This window comes from Erigeron canadensis, chromosome 5 (genome assembly GCF_010389155.1).
Source record: "Erigeron canadensis isolate Cc75 chromosome 5, C_canadensis_v1, whole genome shotgun sequence".
In the NCBI taxonomy this organism is placed as follows: Eukaryota; Viridiplantae; Streptophyta; class Magnoliopsida; order Asterales; family Asteraceae; genus Erigeron; species Erigeron canadensis.
In genome coordinates this window covers 35,251,077-35,276,002 of record NC_057765.1, presented here as the reverse complement: position 1 = coordinate 35,276,002, position 24,926 = coordinate 35,251,077, and the positions used below count along the sequence as shown (strand labels likewise).

The following is a 24,926-nucleotide window of genomic DNA, read 5'->3' as shown; positions in this document are numbered from 1 at the left end:
CAATTGTCTTACTTTAATTATATTCCCATATAATTAATCGACAATAGACGTTTAGAATATTCAACTAATATTCATGGATTTAAACATGCAAATATAGGACACAATTATTATATAAATGAAATCACTTATACCGCGTATAAAAATTCATTTATTGAAAATAACAATTGTTTAACATCCCATTATCCAAATACCAATCACAGATTTACATGATATAACTTAGCAATAACCTATGCCCACGGCATACTTATTGACCTTTCCTTTTAACAATGCCTTTGTAAAAGGATCCGCTAAGTTATAATCTGTGTGAACTTTGAGTAATTTGATTTCACGCAATTCGCTTTGCTCACGAACGTAGTGATATCTTCTCAGGTAATGTCTGACACGTTTCTGAACCCCAGGTTCATTGGCAATGATAATTGCTCCCGAATTATCACAGTACAGTTCCATAGGTGTGCTATTTGAGGATTATCATATAAATCCAAAAATAAACTTTCTAATCCAGACAATCTTCATGTCGTCTTCTCTGAGACGACAATATACTCAGACTCTGTCACATCCATAGCAACTGTGGTTTGCTTTTAGCTTAAAGCATTCCATCGTGTCTTCATTTAAAATGAAGACGTATCCCGACTGATATTCTTGAAACATCTTCATCAGTCATGAAATCCAACATCACAAATTCTATTACCATTTGAATTTTGATCAAGATTTCAACCATACACCAAAAATAATTCTTTAGTAGCCCGCATGTACTTAAGAATACTTTTCACAGTAGTTCACTGATCCACTCCGGGATTTTGCTGATATCGGCTAACAATATTTTGAGCGAAACACAACTTCAGGTCTAGTGCATCTTACCGTATACATGATAGATCCCACAGCCGAAGCATAAGGAACTCTTTGCACACGCTCCACATTTTCAGGTGTAGAAGCACCATTCTTGCTAGATAAATTAAGTCCTTCTTGCATAAGCAAATTCCCGCGCTTAGAATTTTCCATCTTGAATCTCTTCAAGATCTTATCTATCTGTGCACTTTGACTTAATCCAATCAACCGTTTACTTCTATCTCTATAGATTTTGATTTCAAGTATGAATGCTGCTTCACCCAAGTCTTTCATAGCGAAACACCTTCCAAGATAATATTTAACGTCTTTCAACATTGGAATGTGATTTCCTATTATCAATATGTCATCGACATACAAGACAAGGAAAGTAACATTACTCCCACTAGCTTTGCGATATACACATGGCTCATCATAGTTCTGAACAAAATCAAACTTTTTGATTTCTTCATCAAACCTTTTATTCCAACTTCTTGATGCTTGCTTTAGTCTATAAATGGACCTTTGAAGTTTGCATACTTTGTTGGGATATTTAGGATCGACAAAACATTCTGGTTGTACCATATAGACTTCCTCGTCTAGAAAACCATTTAAGAAAGCGGTTTTGACATCCATTTGCCATATCTCAAAGTCATAGTACGCTGCTATGGCTAAGATGATCCTAATAGCTCTAATGTCCGCAACGGGAGAAAAGGTTTCCTCATAATCAACTCCAAAGAGTTGAGTATAACCTTTCGCCACAAGACGAGCTTTATAGGTGTGTACATTTTCATCCATGTCGGTCTTCTTCTTGAAGATCCACTTACACCCAACGGTTCTACCATTTGGTGGAAGGTCAACCAAGCTCCAGACTTGATTGTCTTTCATGGATTTCATTTCCACATTCGCAGCTTCAAGCCATTTGTCAGATTCCGGATCTGATAATGCAGCATTGAAATTAGGAGGTTCATTCAAATCTCCTACTACGTGTTCTTCAGACTCAATCATAAGATTTAACCTTTCACGAGCACGTATTGTCCTTGAGGACCTACAAACTGGAATCGCTTTATCTTCAACTTGTAGTTCACCTAGAGATTCATCTCTTTGAACATTCCCCCCCCCCCAAGTTGAAGATTTGCCAGTACTTACAGAAGTTGACTCATCTTCTTGAGTTTCATCAAGTTCAACAATCCTCCCACTGTCCTCTTGAGATATGAGTCTCCTTTCAAGGAACTCAGCAAATCAAAAAATCTTTGACAATGTTTCCGGTAGGAAAGTAGAAGTAGTAACCCATCGTTTCCTTTGGGTGTCCTACAAAGATGCACTTGACAGATTTGGATTCAAGTTTGTCAGGCGTGTCTCGTTTCACGAGTGCCTCACATCCCCAGACCTTTAAGTAAGACAACTTAGGAACACTTTCCATGCCACAATTCATGCGGTGTCTTGTCAACCTTCTTGGTTAGAACCATATTGAGAATGCATGCAGCAATCTCTAGAGCATAATCCCAAAATGAAATGGGAGAGTCTTAAGGTTCATCATTTATCTTACCATGTTCAACAAGGTTCAATTTCTCCTTTCACATATACCCTTGTATAGGAGTAAGCTCTTGGATAAATCCACAAGCTTTTAGATGATCCTTAAACTTTTGGCTTAAGTATTCTTCATCTCGATTCGAACGAAGAATCTTGATGGTTCTATTGAGTTGATTCTCTACTTCACTTTTTTATTCATTGAATATTTCATTGACTTCATGTTTATGTTTAAGCAATTAAACAAAACCATAATGACTGAAATCATTCATACAAATGATGAAGTAGCTAGCCTTTCCTTGACACATGCCTAAATTGGCTACATACATTTGAATGTATTAGTCCAAGTAATTCCTTAACCCTCTCCGGTTTTATGCGGAAAAGGTATTCTTGTCATCTTGTCGAAAACACAAGGCATGCATTTGTCAAATGATTCATCATTTGATTTAACGATCTCTTGTCAAATTATTCATCATTTGACTTTAAGATCCCTTCAATTTGAAGTATGCATTTCTTGCTAACGACAACACATTTATCAAATGATTCATCATTTGATTTTAAGATCCCTTCATAATGAAGATTTCCAATGTGTTTCTTGCTAACGACAATCCCAAAAAACACGCAATTTATCAAATGATTCATTATTTGATTGCAAGATCTCTTCATAATGAAGATTTCCAATGCGTGTCTTGCTAATGATAATGTCAAATCCATGCATTTATCAAATGATGCATCATTTGATTGTAAGACACCGTCCCTTTGAAGTCTTTAAATGCCTTTCTTGACAAAATTAAACAAGATGACTATGTCAAAGATAATTAGAGTCTAAGTTAAACTTGACTATTTGCTATTGAATTATTATTTGTATAACAGCGCACATAATTCAATTTGAAGATACTTGAAGCACTGGCCGAACCAGCTTGCTTCTTCTTCACATTCAACTCAGCTAGATACTTTAGCCGTATGCTCCTTTTGCCAAAAGGGTCTTTTAAGGTTTTAAGACAAACACAACTTGTTTTCTCTTACCAAAAATCTTTCCCTTAGCTTACGGTTGTTTTGCTTTTCGAACCTTTCCCCCCATGATCATAAGAACTCGGGATGTAGCAGATTTCCTTGGAAGCTCTTTCTCATACTCAATTAACATGACATGAAGTTTAGCTGTGGTTTTACTAATGCTATGCATAGTTTAACCTTTCCAATTGCCCATGAGTACCTCTTCAACTAGAGTACTTGAGGACTAACCGATGTTCCATGCTCGTGTCGCAAGTCATGAAGTTGATCAACTAGGTCGAACAACTCCACTCCGGCTTGCTTTTAGTACAAAGACTTGAGTTCAGTGAGCATATCACATGGAAATGAATGCTCAAATTGCTTTTGAATGTCGACATTCATGCTTTCCAACATTAAACAAGCAACCTCATTGTGTCTATCGTACCGAGCATTGTATGCAACCAACTTTCAAGTTGAAGCATTTGCTCCTGGAACAACGGTGTCTGCTCATTAATGACTTAAACCCAGTCATTGAAGTTTGGCTCCAGAAAGTCTTTTCCTTTCTAGCATCGACCTGAAAGCCGATTGGTGTATGTTTTGAGAAGGATTTGTTGTTGCCATCTTCAAAACAGACAAAAGTTCAATTATCGGTATTTTTAATAATTAATCCTTAAGAAATGTAATTTACCCTTGTTAAATTCATCTAACAAATTAGTTTCACTAAGGCTAGGATCCAACTTGACATACAATCATTTCATCAGTTGATCTGCTAGAAATGACGATATTCAAAAGGTAATCGATAATCGATAATTGCATTCATGCAACTCCTAGAATTATGGGACTTACAACAACACTGTAAAGGGGTATTAAGTGTTTTGTAAACATGTTTTGTCCCATCTTATGTCACGGGTTAAGGTCTCACCTCTTAACTCATTTTAATTTGCCCAATTAAGAACATGTAGATAGTCCACCGCTGTCTCACAACGAGTGGTAATCCACGTTGAAGATATACAATTCACCTACGTCTCACGTAGAGCAAAAAGCACTGGCAAGTGTTCTTAGCAAAGTGGGTGGAATTGACTTAACTTTAAATGGGTAATGCATTTGATGTGAATCAAAAGTTTATGTTTGAAGACTCATGCATAATCTTTGAAACATAATATTTAATAAAATCATTTGTATAGTCTTAACAACACAAGAGAGCTCGGTAGCTCCATTTGAACGCACAAAGAAGCGCAAGGGCAAAGGTTTGCGATGAACACAATTAAAAACCCGCCCTTTTAGAAGGCTAGCGCACTCCGACTTATACCTCTCTTAGAGTTTGTTCAAATGGGTGAGCCGGTGTATGTCAAGGTTGCAAGACTCCAATTTTATTAATGAAATCTCTATTTCGATAGTTCTTAGTCAAGTTTATTTCAAAAACCAATTTTTGCATCACCTTTATACAACTTATAAACAATACAAAAATTAATAAACTTACTAATTTCCGAACTACTTAATCAAGTAACAAGTTAAGGTAGGCCACCTAAATATGGTCACTATGGTTCATGCATATGTTTAAACCCGGCTCCCCCTTCCGAAAAAGAGGACCACATGCATCAAGTTACCTTGATTGCGTAAGCCTTTAAACAAAATAACTAACAATTTAGCACATAAACACATAGAACATGCTGACTGGAAATTTCCAGTATCTTCACGACCAGTTTAAGCCTGTTTCTGGTCCGATTCAGCTTTCGACCAGAACTACAAAGTTGTAGCCCTATGAGTCGACAATCTACAGTACGAATTTGGGCTTCTAAATCATTACCGATTAAAAGATATGAATTTTTTAGTAAACTGTCGCACATCAGGAAATTTACACGAAAAATTCACATTGTCACATAATTATTTAATAATCAACCCTAATTATTGGATCATCATGCTTTGCAAAAATATATCTCTATATATCCAGTAAAATCACAATAAATTTTGCATGAATTTCTTGTGATTTTACTATTATTTAACAACTTTAAATAATCAAGATACACATAATCATGCAATTCATCACATAAATCATGTCAATTCACAATTCAAAACTTGCTTGAGGGTTTCAATCTCCATTGGATGAGGTTGAAATTTTAATTAAACAAAAACCTTAATTTTTATTTAATCAAGATCCGATTTAATTAATTAAAAATAAGAAAAACAACCTTTTAATTATTTAACAATTAATTAAAATCAACCAACCCTTAAACCCCCCTTCAAGTTTTGATCTTTGTAATTAATAGATCACATATGTGGCTCGTGATACCACTGTTAGAATATAAGCATATAATCATACATAATCACGAGTAAGCGCAACAGAAGAAATCGAAACATATATGCAATCAAATTAATTAACAAAGACTAGAATTGAGTCGTGTACCTTATGCAAGCTCCAATAAAGATGATAATAATAAGATTATTATTAATGCTTAGGGTTTAAAGCAAAACCCCTCTACGATTGCACACTAGACACCCCGAATAACGTATGCTAGTACCCGATCACAAACCAAACAAACCTTTTGCTTAAACCTTAACTTCAAAGTCGAACACCCTTAATGAAAAGGGAATTCGGCCACTTCAAAGAAAATGAGAGAAAAAGGAGAGAATTGCTTATGTGAAAAAGTGTGTGTAACAACCACCAAAACCTAGAATTAAGTCCTCTATTTATAGGGGATAATTAGGTTAAACAATCTTGGAAAACAAGTTAGACAAAGGCTTACAAGACCTTTGTCATGGCCGGCCCCTTTAGTTTTAGGGCCCAAATTCATTTTCCAATTTTCACATTTTAATCCTCATTTTTAATTAATTAAATATAATTAACCCTTTAATTATGTTTAATTAATTATTTCGTGATCAAACTAATTAATATATTACTTTAATATATCAATTAATATTATCGAGTTACCGTGTCATTTCGTGTGACCCCGTAGGCTTAAATATTTCCGGACATGCGATTTATAATAAAATGATCACACTCCAACAGGATATACATAATGAACTCCAAAGGGTTCAACATTTTATTTTTAATAAATATCAATACTCATTAAACTTGTTACATTTGTTTTTAAAGAGGCTTAAACTCTGCATTAAACAATTAGAGAACATCCAATAGGATAGTACATAGAGAACGTTTGGAGTTTAAAAAAAATGGAAAGATGTGGTAATGAGGTGACGTTCAATAAACGAAGAATAAGTATGACAATAATACAATATAATGGTTGATTTGGCAACATCATAATTGTCTATCGGCATTCTCGTCATCTTTCTATAAGGGTAGACAGAGTGGGTTTGATTTCATTGGTGCCCGGATCTTGGGCCTGTGGGAACACTGCCTCCCATCGATTTCCTTGCATTTTTGACAAGGCAGGTGCGAGCAACTCTGTCGTTCAAGCATTGGTGGCATTGTGAAGCTAAGTAAATGTGGACATATCAGCAACACATATACAATTTTAAGTGTTAATTAATGATATGATAAGAGCACTCCCAATGGGTGGGGTGAATACTATCTAATACAGTGTCACATTAGCGCCACATCAGAAAACCCCTTTCCAATACATTTTCCTCAATTCACACCCAATACCCAATACATACAATACATATCAATATATATCTAGGACCCACCATTTTAAATAATAAATATTAAACTATGTGAGAGAAAAAAAAAAAACAAGCAATCCTTCGTATTCACCACCACAATTCTCTCAATACACTCTCCAATACTAACCCAATACATAACACTCCCAATGGTATTCATGCGTATTGAAATCCAATACTACCCAATAGTGTACATTGGGGTGCTCTAAGTGAATCCCAAAATTTGATATGACACAATGTGATAAACTCACAATGCTTTACAAAACTTATTCATGACTAAAGTGACAATGTGAGATGATAAGTGTATCATGATATAATACCAAACTTTAAAAATAAAAAGTCTAATTATACTTTAACATCAAACTGGATTTTACGTAAAAAAAATGTTGCTAACAACATTAATAACATACACTGCTCGTTTGCGCCGCTGCCACCAATCGTCATCACCACCATCAGTCGTCGTTATTACCATCGTCGTATTGTGCAGGTAACTTTTTGGTAATTAAAAAATATTTATGGCTTGTTACTTTCTTTTCTTTTATCATATGATGATAGCTTTATTTGTACTTCAGTATTTATATTTTTTTTTATTGATAACTGATTCTTTAATTTCGTGACAATAATTTAAAGTTAGTGTAGTGTATATGAAAATATGCTATTGCTACTCGTATTTATTAGGTGAAAATGTATTTTTTTTATAACAAACAAAAATATAATTTTTTTAAATAACTATATCCGAAAAACAACCCTGCTATATTTCCGGTTTATTATAAATCTCAGACTTGTATCTCTGCTACTTCTAGGGTTTACATTTTTAAATCCTCAACTCAGTAATCTATACAAATTCAGTTACCACATTTCGAAATGTATAGTGGTTCAAGTGACGGCGAAGGTCACGATGCATCATCGGTGGCTTCCCGGAAGATACCGCCGGCGTCTTCCATGCTTTGGGTCCGTAATCTCCGCCGTTACATCGGATCCGGTGCCGGTCTTGGTTCCGAAGCTCTAATGGGTACTCTCAACTATTTTCTCTAATTATATTTTTTTATAATTTAGTCTGTATCTATAATTTTGATTTTATATATTTTTTGTGCTGCACAAATTTATATATATATGCGCATTATTATATATTGAATGTACTTGTTAAATATACAAATTTAGTATATATAAATGAAATGAAGCTGTGTAAGGTGGAGTATAGTTTTTGTTGATTTAAAGGACCATTGAAATGTTTCGAATATTCGAATCCAGATTGTGTATCGTAAAAATCAGTTTTTGTGTTGAAAAAGTCGGTTTTCGCGTCAAAAATCATGTGTTTAGTATAATTATTTGTGTGTGCGCACCTCACATATTGTGTAAATGTGATGCACATTACGCAAAAATGTCTATATAGAAATTATCGTTCATCGTAAAGTTAGTGTTTTTGTTTTGTTTTTTTGATATTACTTTACTGTATATGCTAATTAGATTTTACAAAATAGAGCAAAAGTTTGAATTAGTGTGATAAAGATAGAATCTTGCATTGTATTTATGACTAGGGGTGTGTTTCTAGTTTAGTACTTACTAATGTTTAATATTGGGATAGTTAAAGTAATTTTAAGGGGTCACTGTACGAAATGCGGAGTGGTTAAGGATCTAACGAAAAAGTTATAGGCTTTAAATGGAAGTCGTATCTTAAGATATTAGTTTGTTGCTGTGTGCCGTGCATGCCATATTATACGTGTGTTGCTAACTACGTGACAGAGGTAAAGTGTAACTATTTTGATGAGATGAGGCTTCTGTTTTCCAATTTATCCACGTTTAGATCGATCTGATGGATTTGGTTAAAGTTGTTTTGATCTGGGTTCGATGATCTGTATGGGAACTTATTAGTGATGAGTTCGATTTTTGCCTAGTAATTTTATCAAGAGGGTATCAATTGGAAAGAAGCAACGTGGTAACATTAAATGCCTTACCTACATCAAGCTTTGGTGAAACTTAAATTTAGATGTTGTATTTTATAGCTTATACACTTTTAACCAATTGACATAAGCTAATCAAGACACTCATTAGTCATTAAACTAGAGATCTGCCTTTTGTATATGGATATTCAAGCCTCTCGTACTTGTTTTCAATTTCTCATCTCTATCTATAAATATGTACTTCAATAAATACATGTTGGCAGGTTTTGTATTAGCATTTTTAGTGTTTCTATTTTAGTAAGCCATTCTCATCTGAAGATTTCTATTTTCGTCACTTTCATGACTTAATTTTCTTCAAAGTGGAACTCGCTATTGTAGATTTTTCTTATCTAGCTATTTAAGTCGTATGCATGTGCCTTGTAGATTTTGCTTATCTAATTCGTATGCACGTACCTTGTTTTCAGAGCTTGAAACAAAAAGAATCTTGCTTGATATATTTAAAGAGAAGCAACAAAAGAGTGCTGAAGCTGGCACAATCCCAAGTTTCTACAAGAAGGTCTTGATGATTACTGTATATGTTGTTGAATGTGTAACCAAAATTTTATGATAACTAAGTATAGAAACTAATGACTTCAACAAGTGAAATCATAGAATGAATACTCTTTTTATACCACAAAACTACATTATTTGATCTGAATTGTTTAACCAAAATGTCAGACTAATAGATGGTTTTCTATTTTTAGTTTTTAACCATTCTACTTTGTTACATCTGATCAGAAACCCGAGGAAGGTTCTATCAGCCGTAGAGTTCAAATCTTGGCGAAATATCGTTTTCTAAAGGTATCCACTTTCCCCAATCTGCAGTTGTGTGTGTATCTTATCTGGATGATACCCAGATCCTTCAGTCAACTCTCTCCACTCTTAAGGATTCAAATTTCTTATCAAGCTGTGTTGGTTAACATCAGCAAGAAAGAAAGCAAGAATCTTTTTTTAAAATAGTAAATTTGTCTATATATGTGTTAGTTGCTACATATTTTTCTTTGGTGTTAGGGTTTTAGAAATATGTATTTGAATTATTGATCTGTTGTTGCAGAAGCAATCTGATAATTTGCTAAATGCTGATGATCTGGATGCCATGTGGGTATGCCTAAGAGAAAATTGTGTTATTGATGATGCAACCGGTGCAGAGAAGGTAAGCACCTTATAATGTCATGTATATGTGCTGCTTTTCTTATGTTGTTAGATCTAGTTACCAGCTTTCATATAAATGGTGTGAAAAATTTATTTATATGTTCTTGGGGCACATGATATTTAGTGACACATTTAGTGTGTCTTTATAGATGTTTTATGGATGATGTACCTTGTCACGATTTTTTTTCTGGATTGAAGCATCTTATGCTTTTTGTAAAGATGTTTAATCTATTTATATGTTGATTTGGATCTTTTGAATCAGAAATAACTATGGACTTAAAGTATTATTTTACAAGTGATATGTTAACATTGTATGAATGATATTAACTTAGCATTGATAGTTTTAGTTGCATTTTGTTTTATATGTACCACTGATTTTTTATGCATAAATAACCATCTGGCTAATTTGGATTACATTTTTGATGATATGTGTTTATTGAGTGTATCAAATGCTATTTGTTTTGATATGTTTGATGCAGTTGATACTCTAAATTTCTTTGCAGTTGTATGCAAGTTGTGCCTGATGACAGGCATATTTGATTGCTATTATATGCTTATGTGATCAGATTATCATAGTTATCACGGGGCAACACATTTTTTGCTGTATCTTGAGTCTTGAATCCTTTAAAGTTCCATGTCAATGCTATTCATGATATATTAGTCTCCGTGCTCTCTGTTTCATTATATGGTGATGATGCTAATCTCTCTCTCTCTCTCTCAACCTTCTATAGATGAACTATGAAGACTTCTGCCACATTGCCTCTGTATGTACAGAACAGATAGGCCCAAAATGCCGTCGCTTTTTTAGCCCTTCAAATTTTATGAAGTTTGAAAAGGATGAATCAGGAAGAATTGCCATTCTGCCTTTTTATCTGTATGTAATGCGCACGGTGAGTTTCTCTCTGTACTTTTCCCCTTGTTTGTTATCCTTTAACATATGTCTTCCGATTTTCAGCAATATCTAAGCTAAATATGTATGTGATTGTGTTATAATATTAACTTTTATTGGATATGTTTTACTTGTTTTCATTTGTTTAGTTGCACAAGCCATGCTGTATTACATGTGAGGTTGACAGAAAGTTTCTATGTACTTGGTGTTCAGGTTTCTCTTACTCAGGCCAGAATTGATATGAGTGAGCTTGACGAGGATTCTGATGGTTTCCTACTACCTGCTGTATGTACAATGTTTTCCAAAGATTCAGTTTGTACTAAATATCTGGCACCTTCTTCAAGCCTGGACCTTTTGTATCAGCTTTAATTAATTGTATGATCCTGTTACAGGAGATGGAAGCTTACATTCGAGGTCTTATTCCTAATTTGGCTCAACTACGCGGCATGACTGAAAACTTCATTGCAATGTATACCCGCATAGCTGCACAAAAGTTCTTCTTCTTTTGTGATCCCAATAGACGAGGTTTGTTCTGTTCTTACTATATATTATGTTTTCAGTTTGCATATGCAAAGTCTTTGTATTTTGTGTATGCCACTCATTACTCGATGCTTTTACATGATCAGCTTTCTTTGTCAGCTTTTTCTGTTTACATCTGGAAGTTCCAGTGGAATATCATTAGAATTTCCTAAAAATTGCATGTGCAAATTGGGGAATGTTTTTAATTTTTTATGGCTTTTCAGTTGACATAATTAATTATTTTGCAGGTAAGGCATGCATAAAGAAGGTGCTCCTTAGTAACTGTCTCCAAGAACTAATGGAATTGCACCAGGTAATGTATCCATATTAAATCCTTAAATCAATAATAATTTTGAGCTTTGCAGAGAATTAAAAATATGTGAAATTAGCAGAGTCCAACAATGTTCCAATAAGTAACTATGGTTAACACGTTATCTATTGAGAAACATATACCATATTACACTGGGGATTGCATATGAAGTTTGAAGTTTGTCCTTGAGTGTATTTTTACCATTTTGTTTACTTTCAAAAGTTGTCTATTTGAAATAATATTGCTACATGATAATGTTTACTTACCGCTTGGCTTTTTGCTTCAATAATCATAATAGGAAAGCGAGGAAGAAGCTACTGATACCGAACAGGCTGAAAATTGGTTTTCACTAACATCTGCTCAGCGTATATGCGGTGAGCATTTCTTATCTGTATCTTTAGTACACATGGTATTTATATTTACCCCAATATTGTAAAATCACTATCTTTTGGGATCTGTATTACATTAGCAGTATATACATAAAAGACCTGAGCTGATGTCTCTTGCATATGATACTTGTATTTGTGTACAGATATGTTTATTGCACTTGATAAAGATCAAAATGGTACACTGAGCAAGCAGGAACTTCGAGAATATGCAGATGGGACACTCACAGATATTTTTATTGAGAGGGGTATGAACTGTTAACTGAATTTATAATTTTTATTGGTTTTTGTTTTGTTTAAAATTATCTTTTGAACATTAACTGAAATGTTTTTGTCCTTCCCAGTGTAGTAGTTTCAAATCTTTATGCGTTGCTTTACTTGTCTTTGTTTAAAGTAGGTGCCGCTGTGGCCTTTTTTCTTATATGATCTTGGATTAGTATAAGTTCAATCCGTTTTTTTCTTTCCTTCACTTCTGTCACATGTTTGGGGTTATTGGTCCCTCTGGTACCAATTCTACAATTATTATTGTATCCCTTGGCTTCTTGTAGAAGTACTTCGTCATTTATCTTTTGGATATTCGATCAACAATGTGATACTCTTTACTATCTTGTAAACTTGTATATTTAGAAGTCTATTATTACCTGTGCTTATAACTTCATTTAAATCCTCTCTGTAGCTTTTGATGAACATGTCACGACCCGTCGTGGTAAAAATGGAAATGGGAGCGGTCGGGAGATGGACTTCGATAGTTTTCTTGACTTTGTTTTAGCCCTGGAGAACAAAGATACTCCAGAGGGTATAACATATTTGTTTAGATGTCTAGATCTTCATGGAAGAGGGTTTCTCACAACAGCTGATATTCACACACTCTTCAGGTAACATTCTGCATATCTACATTTTTGGTTTCAATCAGCCTGTGCAGAATCTTACGGAAGTAAAGAAGGGGAACATTTAAAGTTTAAATGTTGCCTGATAAACTCTTCCTACAACAAAATCTCTACTTTTCCTGCTTGTTGTACACAAGTCAAGTTTACAAGCCTCCGGACTATGAGATACATATTACATAACAAAGCTACTCATGGACTGACCAGATTCTTTAAGGCCATGCCAATGCATACACTAGAACACCTTTATTAACTAAGAAGTTGATAATCCCAAAATCCCCCTCCCCTTTATTAACTATTTTATAAACATCTCCACTTGAAATACCTTTATTACCTACTTAAAATACCTATAATACCCTTGATGAAATTAATCTACAACATCTACCCTTAACTCCTAAAACAAATACGGAGTATATTTTCATTAAATGTGTTTGTTTAAATATATTAGTTCAAAATTTATATAAATTGGTATGCAATGAAAATTTGTTAGTAAATAATCCTTGTGCTAAAATTTATTGTATACATGTGGTCTTTAGAAGTTCTGTGTAAACATGCATTCCAAACAATATTTTTTTTCACACTTCAGTTTATACCTTGAAGATGCCTTAAACTCTTCGCATTCACCTATGTACAAATTTCCATTATGAATTGGATTGGCCCCCTCCCCTTTGAACAATAGTTATTCAAAAGCCCTTGTGTGAAACATGAGTGACACTTCTAACTTGACATTTTCGTCGCTTCAATTTCAGAGATGTGCACCAGAAATGGATCGAGGGTGGAAATTATGAATTATGCATAGAGGATGTTCGTGATGAAATCTGGGATATGGTGAAGCCGGCTGATCCTCTGAGGATCACACTTTCAGATTTGTTATCCTGCAAACAGGGTGGAACTGTTGCCAGCATGCTTATAGATGTACGTGGTTTCTGGGCCCATGACAACCGAGAAAATCTTCTACAAGAAGAGGAGGAACCAGAAGAAGAATAGAGAATTGGGGATATATGCTTATGCCACACCGATAACATTACATATTATTGACATCATGATACTGCTTTTCAAGAGTAATGTGTGTATCTTATGTAAAGATAGATATAACTCTGTAACTTGTAGTGCTTACCCAATTGGAAACTGTATTACAGTTTGTTTTAGCTCCATAGAAATTTCAAATTGTATTTCTAATAAATATTATATATTTGTTTGCAAGTTTGTATTCCCCCTACGTTGACTCTTGTGCTGTTTTATTATCATGAATGTTACAAGCTGCTGTATGAGCTACATGTGCATGTGACCGGGAAAGGTCTTGCACCCTTGCAAACAGATTTCATCCACATATGTTTCATACTACGAGAACAGTACCCTCGTTGCGCCGGTGATGGCGGCGGTGGCGGTGATGTAATGGTGGCGGCGTTTGTGACGGTGACAGGTGGTGGTGGCAGCGAGTGGCAGTGGTGGTGGCGGATATTGGTGGTGGTGGTGGTGGCGCCGGTCAGCCGTTGAGCAGTGAAAGTTATTGATGTAATGTGGCTATGATGTATGGTACATCATGTATTAAAATGTTTACATTGTTGTAACTTAAAATCAATATTAAAATTTTAAGTTTAACGTTGAAAATTAAAAGTGGATTTGCTTTATAATATGTAATAGATAAAGGTCAAGCCGTCAAGGTTCTAACAAGATTATGTGCGATTGTTAGTTGTTTGTCATGTTAGCCAGCCAACCTGCAGTTCGACATCTGTATGAAATGTGATGGTGTTCTTCCATCTGTATACTAAAAGTCAGAAGTAGATGCAGAGGCCGGATGGTGATTACTTAATGGTCCTTTTGTAGCTCATTGTGTCAAAATAAAAAAATAAAGTTAATTTATAAGCTAGTTGTATTTTTAAAAATGTGCACCAACCAATGTATACCACTAGATTCTTTCATTCAAGACATCCCAATCAGATAATCTCACTGATGTTGTACTTGACCTAGTATACGCTGCTCATGATGAAATAGAGTGAATAAACAAGTAGCATGACCGTAACTTCACATTTAAACACAAGACTTGGTATAAAGTTTACATCTTTGAAGCAACTCTCCAGCTTAACTATATGCTGTAATTTCCACCAAACAAGCGACCTATAAATACATGAGATCTAGGCATAATTGTGTTCACTCAGATGTGATTCTGGGTTGAAATTTGACATGGCCTTTGTGTGTCAATTAACAGATGCTGAACTTTCACAGAATTTTGACATTGCCAATCGCTTCAAGCCCCACATTGACTATTAACATATCTAGATGTTATGGCATCTTCAAAGTCAGAGTGCTTAGCTTTAGCACCGACCATCCACTTCACAATGAGCTCGGCAAATTGATAAACAACAAAATTCAGACTTTGTTGTTCTTCGGCAAATTGATAAACAACAAAATTCAGACTTTGTTGTTCTACAAGTCTTGACTGGGGCCAATGTACTCGCTCAATTTGACCATTTTACATATTTGACTACTGTGTCATATGTTTCCATGTTGAATGAGCTTTCTGCAAAACATCTGTAAGAAAAAAGACAACATATGGTGATTACAACACAAATATAAATGCCAAATTAGCTATCGATTTGTTACAATATTTTTGCCTTGTTTCCAACTTCCAAAGATGATAAATATGTCAACAATGATCAAAATATGTATATTGTAAGAATAATTATATAACCCTATTTGAAAAATGATTTACGAGGCATTATGCATTTCTATACACTTCAAATGGCTTTTGATCCATCTGCTTTTAAGTTCTCTCTTATCGCTTTAACCCGTTTGAGCCGTTAGATATATAGAACATAATCCAAATTGATCCATTTGTGCGTAAATGGGTTGGTATTTCCGCTTACCTATTGCCACCGGAGAACTCAAAATGAAGTTTCTTCAGAGAAAGGACTTACCCTTCTCACTCATATGTTATTCTATCAACTATCCACCAGAAGTGTCTTAATTCATATAAAGCTTAAAGGTTGATGTCCTCCATGCGATGGATCCATGACATGTGTGATATGATCTCACATCGGCCAAGTATGGGATTGGTTGGTGGTTTATAAGCCTAGGTGTCCCCTTCTCCTTTGAGCTAGCTTTTGGGAGTGAGTTCTACACTTAATTTATGGCATGATGCGAGCCTATTATGGGATGAGTTCGTATCAATTGGTATCAAAGCCAACCCTACCTTTCGAGGTTCCAATGCTCGGAGTGGTGGGTTGGACCCAAGGAGAAGAGTGCCATGACCAACATAGACGTGACCAACGAGGACGTTGGCTCTTCAAAGGGTGGGGTATTGATATGATCCCACATCGGCCAAGTATGGGATTGGTTGGTGGTTTATAAGACTAGGTGTCCCCTTCTCCTTTGAGCTAGCTTTTGGGAGTGAGTTCTACACTTAGCTTATGGCATTATGCGAGCCTATTATGGGATGAGTTCGTATCAATATGTTCCGAACTCTGGTTAATAGAAGAACTCTAAACTATTTGTAAGATAATTTAGATCTAGGTATCACTTGTGATTTAGTTTGCTTTTGGACGAAACTAGATAAACCAAGGTTTAACATTTTGATTTCTGGTTTATGTGTTTTAAACTGGATTTACCCAAAATCTAAAATAAGCAAATATCATTTTTCTAACTTCATTTTACAAGTCACACATTTATTCATTAACCCAATCTCCTAACCCCAATTAACCAAATGGTTTGTCCTCATATTTGGGTAATCCAAATATCAAAATAACATCCAAAATCAAAATCTTTGGGTGATTATAATCTGAATAACCATGCAAAAACCTGTAGATGAGTCCAGGTAATTCGAATATGGTAGCCCAGAATTTGGTTTGGGTCAGAGCTCATACCTGAGTTCATGCCAGAATGTATTAGTCTGTCCAAGCAGAAAAGGCCGCAAACGTTCAAGATAGTTGTCTTTTACCCCACTAGGAACAGAAGGTGTTTCTTCAAGGCTTGAGATATAGAGTGAGGTCACCAAATGAACAAGTATAGTTGGATTTGGATCCTCAAGAACAGCATGGAGTTCCCTGTGTATCCATGGCTCTATTTTTTGTAGTAGCATTTCCTTGTAACTCTTACTTCCCCCAAAACCCTAGAAGTAATAAAACAAAGCAAAAATATATGGCATTAAATAAAATCCTAACCTCCTGTATGAATGTGCATTTTAAACATTAAGAGAGCTCGACCTGCTTTGAGATATACAGAACATAGAAAAACCTTGTATAGTTAATCTATATCTATTGTGAGATGTGTTCCATGATCCCCATTGACTAGATTTAGAGGGATGCAATTAAGTATACTAAGCCTCTTTTAATTTATCCCCTTAGTTTCGTTACTGAATGACTTTCACTCTCCTTGAGAGACAGCGGAAGTTGATTATTTATGCATACATATATAACCAAACTATTTCGACCATGACCATAAAAGATGTAAAGGGATAGGTAGATTGTCGTTAACAATCATAATATTAGCATAGTAGAAAGTTCAACAATGACTTTAGGATCAATCAAGTGTAAGTTAGTGTGATAAGCATTATTGCATGCTATATACCTGCTTAAGTGACTTTCTACTAGGACAAGGTACAGCACACATATTCTGCTCATATATGCTGAAAGATTAAATTAATAAAAGAACATTAGGAACAATGGCACCAATATTTCTGTTCATACAATTATCAAAGCAACTGATGAAGATGGAAAATAAGCTCACACCGTACCTGGCACGCCAATGCAAAATGCTCTCTTTACTGGACTGCCCAAATGACCTCTGCCTTGGTAACGGCCTTGTTTTTCTGTTAACGTTTACTTGTTCTCTTGATATCCCAATAGCCCCGAGAGTGAACACAAACCAAAATAATAATTAAGAAACAAAAGGATAATAGTCATAATACAAGTATATCTTATGCCAAATTAAACCCTTCTACAGAATAGTCGACCATACTTCAATATTATAGCCATTTTATTCAATCAAAAAGATGAAGTGATCTCTAATTACTAAAAGTAATGACACCAAACCAAAAAAGTGCAGGCTCATCTCATATAATAGCCATGTTCTTAGGTATGCGTGGCTGTTTTAATAATTACACCATCGCTTCAAAATACTTGGTTAATTGATGACAGATTTCTTGCTTACTTGGCACTTTCTTATGATGAGGTGCCATTTCACTAAATAACCAAACTAGCCCGTTTCTTAATGAGGCGAGTCTCAATGCGTCTACTTATCGGCAATACGGGTTGTATATCCAATAACTACCAATCAAAACCGTCATTATTCTAGGACATTAGCAAATGCAAGTTCCGTTTCAAAGGCAGTTTCATTAGCTTTCTAAACAGAAAATCTAGTCTTGGTAGTCATACAACGAGGTCTTACACCAGATATAAGGCCACAGTGCAAGATAGCGAAATGTTTGAAATTCGAAAGGGGTTTATTTTGTGTCAGTTGTGCTGGTTACAAATATTAGAGAGTGTCATCTTACAAACATAAAAAATGGAAATGTGAAACTATCTACACAGTATAGGGGGTGTTTGGATAAGCTCATACTTCAAAAATCGGGGACATAAAAAATGGAAATGTGAAACTATCTACACAGTATAGGGGGTGTTTGGATAAGCTCATACTTCAAAAATCGGGGACATAAAAAATGGAAATGTGAAACTATCTACACAGTATAGGGGGTGTTTGGATAAGCTCATACTTCAAAAATCGGTAAAATGTCGTTTCTCGATAAGCCGTCAAAACAAAACAAGCTAATCGAAACATTCCTTTAATTCTAAAGGCAATTGTCTAACACTACAGATAATGAAAAAAATAACAACAATATCAAACGAAGTTATTCAATTTTTGATTTAAATAAAGAATCAAGTACCTTCTTTGGACCATGAAATCTCTTCTTCTAGCATATATACCACCAACATTACTATTACTAAACCTCGTACTAGATTCCTTAACAACAGGACCCGACAAATATCGAGTACGATAAGTCAAAGAAAGAAGATCAATATCAAGAAACAGAGAAACAAATACAGCATTACAAAGGGGACACTTTGTTTTGAATTGACTCCATTTAAGAATACAGTGGGTGCAGTAAGTATGTAAGCAAACAGAAATAACAGCTGGTTGTTTAATTTGGTGGGTCATACAGATTGGGCAAGATTTACTGTTTTGGATTGCTGGTTTTAGTTTTTTAAGTATAAAGTCATGTTTGTGATTTATGTATGGTTTCCTTTTGCAGCTTCTGTAGTATTGGTTAGATACAGATGATGATTTAAGGTTAGTGTTTTGTAGTTTATCCATTGAATTGAATTTGATTGAGAATTGAGATACACAATGTTTGGCCTGATGGCATAAATATCAATCTATGTTGAGTTATGTGGACTTTGAGTGGTCTTGATAAATATTCTTTCTCCCTTCTTAATCTAACCTTCTGTTTTCTACGGGCTAGGCAACTATTTTCTTTCTTAATCCATCCATTGATAATTTGTTTTGGTTCAGCCTTAAAATCAAAAGGAGAACCGATTTTCATCCATTGATAATTTATTGCGATATTTGTTCGGATTAACTTTTTTATTCATACTTTTAACAATTTAATGTTGGATGTTGGAGTTCGCACGCTAAACAAATTTTTTTTAGATTGATGTTGCTTCTATTCAGATTATATGTGGATGGTGAGTGATATTTTGATTCAAATATAACAGCCTAAACATTATTTTGTTGAGTTAGTTGTAGATTCGTTACGTGGTTTATCCATTTTCGTGGTTTACATCTCCGCTTAAAATTTTTAAACAAATACACTCAAACAAGTCAGATATTAAATAAATATTAATATTTGAAAAAGTTTCATATAAAGTTAAATGGAAAGATATAAACCATAAAAATGGGTAAATCATAAGTATGAATCCTACAAATAACTCTATTTTGTTTGTGGCTTGTTCTGGTTATTTCTCCAACCTCCCTTCTAAGAACTGAGTTTTTTTTACGAGGAAGCATGATTAGTCACCATATATCACATGGTGTTACTATTTATTTTAAGTAAACTTGAGGTCTAATTATGAAAAGGAAGTCAACTACAGTCAAAAACGTATAAACACAATGTAGAATCTACCTCTAGAGAATGTAGTAAACACGTCATTTTTTAAATATATATACAAATGGGTGACCAAATGCCGTTGTTTGCCATATATCTCTCAAGTACATTTTGGCTTTTGTATTATTCTAGTTATTGTCATTTCTTACATATATATTCCAAACCATGTTTTCTTCCCCATTATACACACATTATATATACATACACAAATACTCATTAACCATAAACTACACTCATAAACTACAAGCTAGCTAGTATCTCAATAATGGATACTCTTGTGCTAGTTTCCTCCATACTTGTGCCCACCATCACCATCTTCTTTTTGCACCATTTTCTCACCGGGAAATCAAACATTCCCGGCAAATATGGCTGGCCACTCATCGGTGAAAGCATCGATTATTTCAAGAAGCTTCGAAGTGGCACCAATGAGAAGTTTGTCATGCAAAGAAAGAAACTATTTGGAAATGTTTTTAAAACATCAATTCTTGGTGAAAAAATGGCGTTTTTGTGTGGCCCCGAAGGCAACAAGTTCTTGTTTTCTCAAGAAAATAAGCTTGTTGAAGTATGGTGGCCTAGTTCGGTTGAGAGTATCATCAAGAAATCAAATAATAAGTCTGTCACTGCTGAGTCAGCCAAGGTGCGACAATTGTTGCCTCCCTTCTTGAGAGCTCACGCGGTTAAAAATTATATCGCAGACATGGATTCCGAATTGAAACAGCATTTGGAGGAATATTGGACCGGGCACGATAAGGTAATTAGCATTTTTCGTTTAAGTTTCAATATGTTTTATGGTAGTGTGGCTCCACCCTTCTCTTTGTTTTTTAGTCATTAAGTGTTGAGTGTATTAAATGACTGAATTTATAAATAATATATGTATGTATTCGTGATCACTAGGTTGAGGTATGCCCATTTGTTGCGAAATACACATTTGCATTGGCCGTAAAGTTGCTATTAGGAGTGCGTGATGGGACCGAGTTAGAGAAGCTTGCGAAGCCGTTTGTGGATGCAGCAGGTGGAATCATTGCGGTCCCAATCAACATTCCGGGAACGAGGTTTAATCGTGGAGTTAAAGCATCAAACAAAATTCGAGAAGTCATAAACGACATTATTGCCCAACGAAGAAAGGACCTTGCGGATGGAATTGCCACTCCATCTCAAAATTTGCTTTCTCACATGATTGTCGAGGTTGATAAGAGGAATGAGGATACAAGTAACGCTCCCACGACTGACGGTGACATGTCGAGCGACTTACTTGGATTGCTCATCGGTGGTTACGATACCATCAACACCACGGTCGTGTTCATTATGATGACTCTTGTCGATCATCCTGACGTATACGAAGGAGTACTAAAAGGTAGATCACCAACATCGATCATTTTATAACGTCTATTTTTAAAAAATTAACCCACCTTAATGTCAAATCTTAGCCTTGCCAACCGCTAAAATAGCATTATCTTTTAAAGACTTACTTGTGATAAACAAACTAATGCATTGTTGTTTTGTTATTAAGAGCAAATGGAGATAGCACAAGGGAAAGCACCCGGTGAGCTATTGAACTGGGACGACTTGCGTAAAATGAAGTACTCGTGGAATGTAGCTTGTGAAGTGCTAAGGATGCGTCCTCCGACGGTTGGGGCTTTCCGTGTTGCGAAAAAAGATTTCACTTTTGGTGGTTTCACAATTCCCAAAGGATGGAAGGTACTATATCTATCAAAACCTCTATTTGTTGAATTATAGCGACTTGATGATTTCACCTAATACTATTTTCTCCCTATCTATCTATATTGATTTGTAGCTACATTACATACCACATTACACTCAAAAGAACCCTGAATACTTTCCAAATCCTGAGAAATTCGACCCCTCGAGATTTGAAGGAGACGGGCCCGCACCTTACACGTACGTGCCATTCGGAGGTGGTGCACGGATGTGCCCCGGAAACGAGTATGCAAGGGCAGAAATATTGGTGTTTATGTACAACATAGTAACAAGATATAATTGGAAAATGCTTATTCCAGATGAAAAAGTTGTCATTGACCCACTTCCGAGGCCCGTTCATGGACTTCCAATTAAGCTCATTCCCCATCAGGCCCAAACATAAGTTTTTTTTTTTTTTTTTTTTTAATTTTTATGCAATTATCGTATTAATAAAATTGTACGTCCTGTTATGATCGTGAATTTTGTGGTATTAATTTATGTACTATTACTATTGATAAATTAAAGAATATGAATAATTTGTGAGAACATAACTTGTGTTTTTATTTATTCAAAGGTATATATGGTAATCAATAAATTTGTATGCTGTTCGCTTCACTTGTTTAAAGTTATGATGATCTATTTATATTTACTCTTAAGAAAGATATTAGGATTAACTATAAGTATATTAGAATGAGCAAAGATACCAAGCTGGTGATCGAAAGTATGAGCTAGATTAGAGTTTGCGGTTTGCAACTACCAGCATACTGCCCACCTTGAATGTTACTGGTGGAGTTCGAATCATGAATATCAGAGCCGGCTTTCAGGTGGATCATAGGGTGCAAGTAAGCCAGACCCACCATCTTTTAAGGGCCCATAATTTCTTCACATTAGATATATTACATGTTATGTGGACTTTTGAAGATGAAATAAAAGGCGATGAAATACTACTCATTATTCAATACTTAATTAACTTTGGTATGTACCCGACACTGTGACAGGGTCTGACTTTGCCAATGTTTCATCACAATTTGCACTAAAAAATAAAACTAATTCCTTTTTGTTTGAAATACATACTGTCACACCCCACCTTAGGCGGAATTGTAAGATATGACGAAAAGACATAACATAGCACATGTAATTTATTATAGAGTTATACTAAATGAAATCCATAAATGTAATTCCCAAAAGCGGGATAAGACTAGGCAACACGCCCAACGAATAGCAAATGATGTAGCAAATAGAATTCAATGTTCAAATGCAACTAGGAGTCCATGAAGGATCTCTTTATTACTCTTCCTAAAGTCCTTATACTCAGTCTCCTTAAGCATTGTTATTACCTGAAAATGAATGCTCGAAAATGTCAACATAATGTTGGTGAGTTCGTAGGTTTAAAGTAATTCAAATGAGTTTGCTGTGCATGATATATAAAGTTTGGACAATAGTATAAATATAAACATGTAGTAGCATGTATGCATACTGAATACTGATCAATGACATCATAGTTATCCAACAACACAATCCCCACTACTCCCGCCAACAACTCAATCACACATTAAATATCAACAACTACCAGCTGGAGTATAAAGTTGGTCGATAGTTATCCAATAGTCTTCAATAGATATCAACAGACATCTATTGCATCATAGAAATCAATACAAGCAAGCTAACATACACATTTCATAAGTACACGTATATGTCCAATAAACAAACTAGTTTTGGCACAGCTAGTAAAGAAATAAAAAATATTTTGAGCATCATTTTCCCCCAAAGAAATAATACAAAAAGGGGCCACGAAACTCACCTCAATCAGCAAGCAGTTGTGCAAAGTCCAACAAGGTCGCTAGAATCTACACAACGTATATATGAACAAGTTACAATTATGGACTTGGTCAAGAACCGTCCATTGTAACCTGTATTTGATGAAATACACATATGGCTACACTCAAAGTATTCATAAAATGATTTGTCATATTTTATTAAGTTACAAGTCATATAACTTAATATAGAGTATTTGTCTTGATGATTTATGATTAAATTCTACAAACTCATATTCACTGGAATTTTCGATAACTTTATCAATTTTTATTCTGGATCACCCGAACCAACCGAGTCTTTAAATTTTTACCACTGTAACTTTTATGTGTTAGATACTTAAATGAATTTTTACAGAATTTATTTTGTACTTGAACTATTTTTAAAAATTCGATAATTACAGACTAGTTAATAAATTCACTGTTTGCGCACAGAAAAGTTTTATAAAAGTTAAGGACCTTCGAAGCTTCAAAAAAATCCAATTCTTTTATTGTACACTCTTAACATCTTAAAAATGTTTCTGGAAAAAAAATTTTTCCAGTTCATAAAATCGACCAAGATATGACTATTTGAATTCGACCTAAATCTGTTCAAAAAACTCAGCTTTGCGCAGTTTTGTTATAAAATTCGTTTGACAATCTTAAACTTCATATTTTGACACGAAACCACTTCCACCAGAAAGTAGACTTCCTGAACTTAATTTTAGACACCAAAATCGTGACTTAACCATCTTCCATGACCAAGATACGACCTTTCAAAGTTAACAAACCGAATCTGTCCAGATTCTGAAATAATTCCACTTACTATTTTAAAGACTACTACAACTAAATATTTATATAAACTTTTAAATCTTTCCAACACCTATTTAAATCTGTTATTATGATATCCATGTCTTCATAATTAAATTTCTTAATTATATTAATTATTACGCTACGATTAATACATAAACTTTTAAGATTAATGTGATCTATACTTCAAGCTCTTGATTTAACTTTAAAAAAAACCCTTTCATTCATTATTATAAATTTTTCCATAATATACATATTCATCAACATAGGTTACTTATAAATAAAGATTAATAAATAAAAAGATATGCTTATATATATATACACATATATATATATATATATATGAAAAGAGAAGACAAGTGATTTACCCCAAGATTGATGATTTCCTTCTTAAATACCTTAAAAAAAATAGAATATAATCTTTAAAATTTTATTATTAATTGTAATTTAAATCAAGATTCATAAGAATTATAATTAAACTTATCAATA

At 34.5% G+C, this 24,926-nt stretch overlaps 3 protein-coding genes and 1 non-coding gene across 4 annotated transcripts; 3 read left to right on the top strand and 1 right to left on the bottom strand.

Annotated features, from left to right (window-relative positions):
- The first annotated feature begins 7,713 nt into the window (after positions 1 to 7,713).
- On the top strand, positions 7,714 to 14,243 carry LOC122599351 (probable serine/threonine-protein phosphatase 2A regulatory subunit B'' subunit TON2). The gene is made up of 12 exons (XM_043771854.1): positions 7,714 to 7,972; positions 9,326 to 9,417; positions 9,639 to 9,701; positions 9,955 to 10,053; positions 10,784 to 10,942; positions 11,155 to 11,226; positions 11,334 to 11,466; positions 11,709 to 11,773; positions 12,069 to 12,144; positions 12,303 to 12,404; positions 12,833 to 13,031; positions 13,790 to 14,243. The coding sequence occupies exons 1-12, from the start codon at positions 7,825 to 7,827 to the stop codon at positions 14,025 to 14,027; spliced, it is 1,446 nt and encodes a 481-aa protein (XP_043627789.1). The 5' UTR covers positions 7,714 to 7,824; the 3' UTR covers positions 14,028 to 14,243.
- On the top strand, positions 13,099 to 13,215 carry LOC122602458. The gene has a single exon (XR_006324275.1). It is a non-coding gene; the product is annotated as a small nucleolar RNA snoR104 (small nucleolar RNA).
- A 794-nt stretch (positions 14,244 to 15,037) lies between the features above and the next one.
- Positions 15,038 to 19,455, bottom strand: LOC122598848 (E3 ubiquitin-protein ligase Topors). Its single transcript, XM_043771330.1, has 5 exons — positions 18,922 to 19,455; positions 17,773 to 17,868; positions 17,607 to 17,664; positions 16,904 to 17,148; positions 15,038 to 15,572 (listed from the first exon to the last, which is right to left on the bottom strand). Exons 1-5 carry the CDS (start codon positions 19,347 to 19,349, stop codon positions 15,500 to 15,502), a joined length of 900 nt encoding a protein of 299 aa, XP_043627265.1. The 5' UTR covers positions 19,350 to 19,455; the 3' UTR covers positions 15,038 to 15,499.
- A 949-nt stretch (positions 19,456 to 20,404) lies between these two features.
- LOC122602355 (beta-amyrin 28-monooxygenase-like) lies at positions 20,405 to 22,240 on the top strand. Its single transcript, XM_043775050.1, has 4 exons — positions 20,405 to 20,890; positions 21,034 to 21,493; positions 21,650 to 21,837; positions 21,935 to 22,240. Exons 1-4 carry the CDS (start codon positions 20,405 to 20,407, stop codon positions 22,238 to 22,240), a joined length of 1,440 nt encoding a protein of 479 aa, XP_043630985.1.
- Positions 22,241 to 24,926: the final 2,686 nt, after the last annotated feature.

Coding starts and splice junctions, on each gene's coding strand:
- LOC122599351 (XM_043771854.1), top strand. CDS start 7,825: ATGTATAGTGGTTCAAGTGACGGCGAAGGTCACGATGCATCATCGGTG. Junction 9,702..9,954: donor CGAAATATCGTTTTCTAAAG/GTATCCACTTTC, acceptor CTGTTGTTGCAG/AAGCAATCTGATAATTTGCT. Junction 13,032..13,789: donor GATATTCACACACTCTTCAG/GTAACATTCTGC, acceptor CTTCAATTTCAG/AGATGTGCACCAGAAATGGA.
- LOC122598848 (XM_043771330.1), bottom strand. CDS start 19,349: ATGGATAAACTACAAAACACTAACCTTAAATCATCATCTGTATCTAAC. Junction 17,665..17,772: donor ATTTTGCATTGGCGTGCCAG/GTACGGTGTGAG, acceptor TTAATCTTTCAG/CATATATGAGCAGAATATGT. Junction 15,573..16,903: donor ACATTCTGGCATGAACTCAG/GTATGAGCTCTG, acceptor TTTTTCTTACAG/ATGTTTTGCAGAAAGCTCAT.
- LOC122602355 (XM_043775050.1), top strand. CDS start 20,405: ATGGATACTCTTGTGCTAGTTTCCTCCATACTTGTGCCCACCATCACC. Junction 20,891..21,033: donor ATTGGACCGGGCACGATAAG/GTAATTAGCATT, acceptor CGTGATCACTAG/GTTGAGGTATGCCCATTTGT. Junction 21,494..21,649: donor ATACGAAGGAGTACTAAAAG/GTAGATCACCAA, acceptor TTTGTTATTAAG/AGCAAATGGAGATAGCACAA.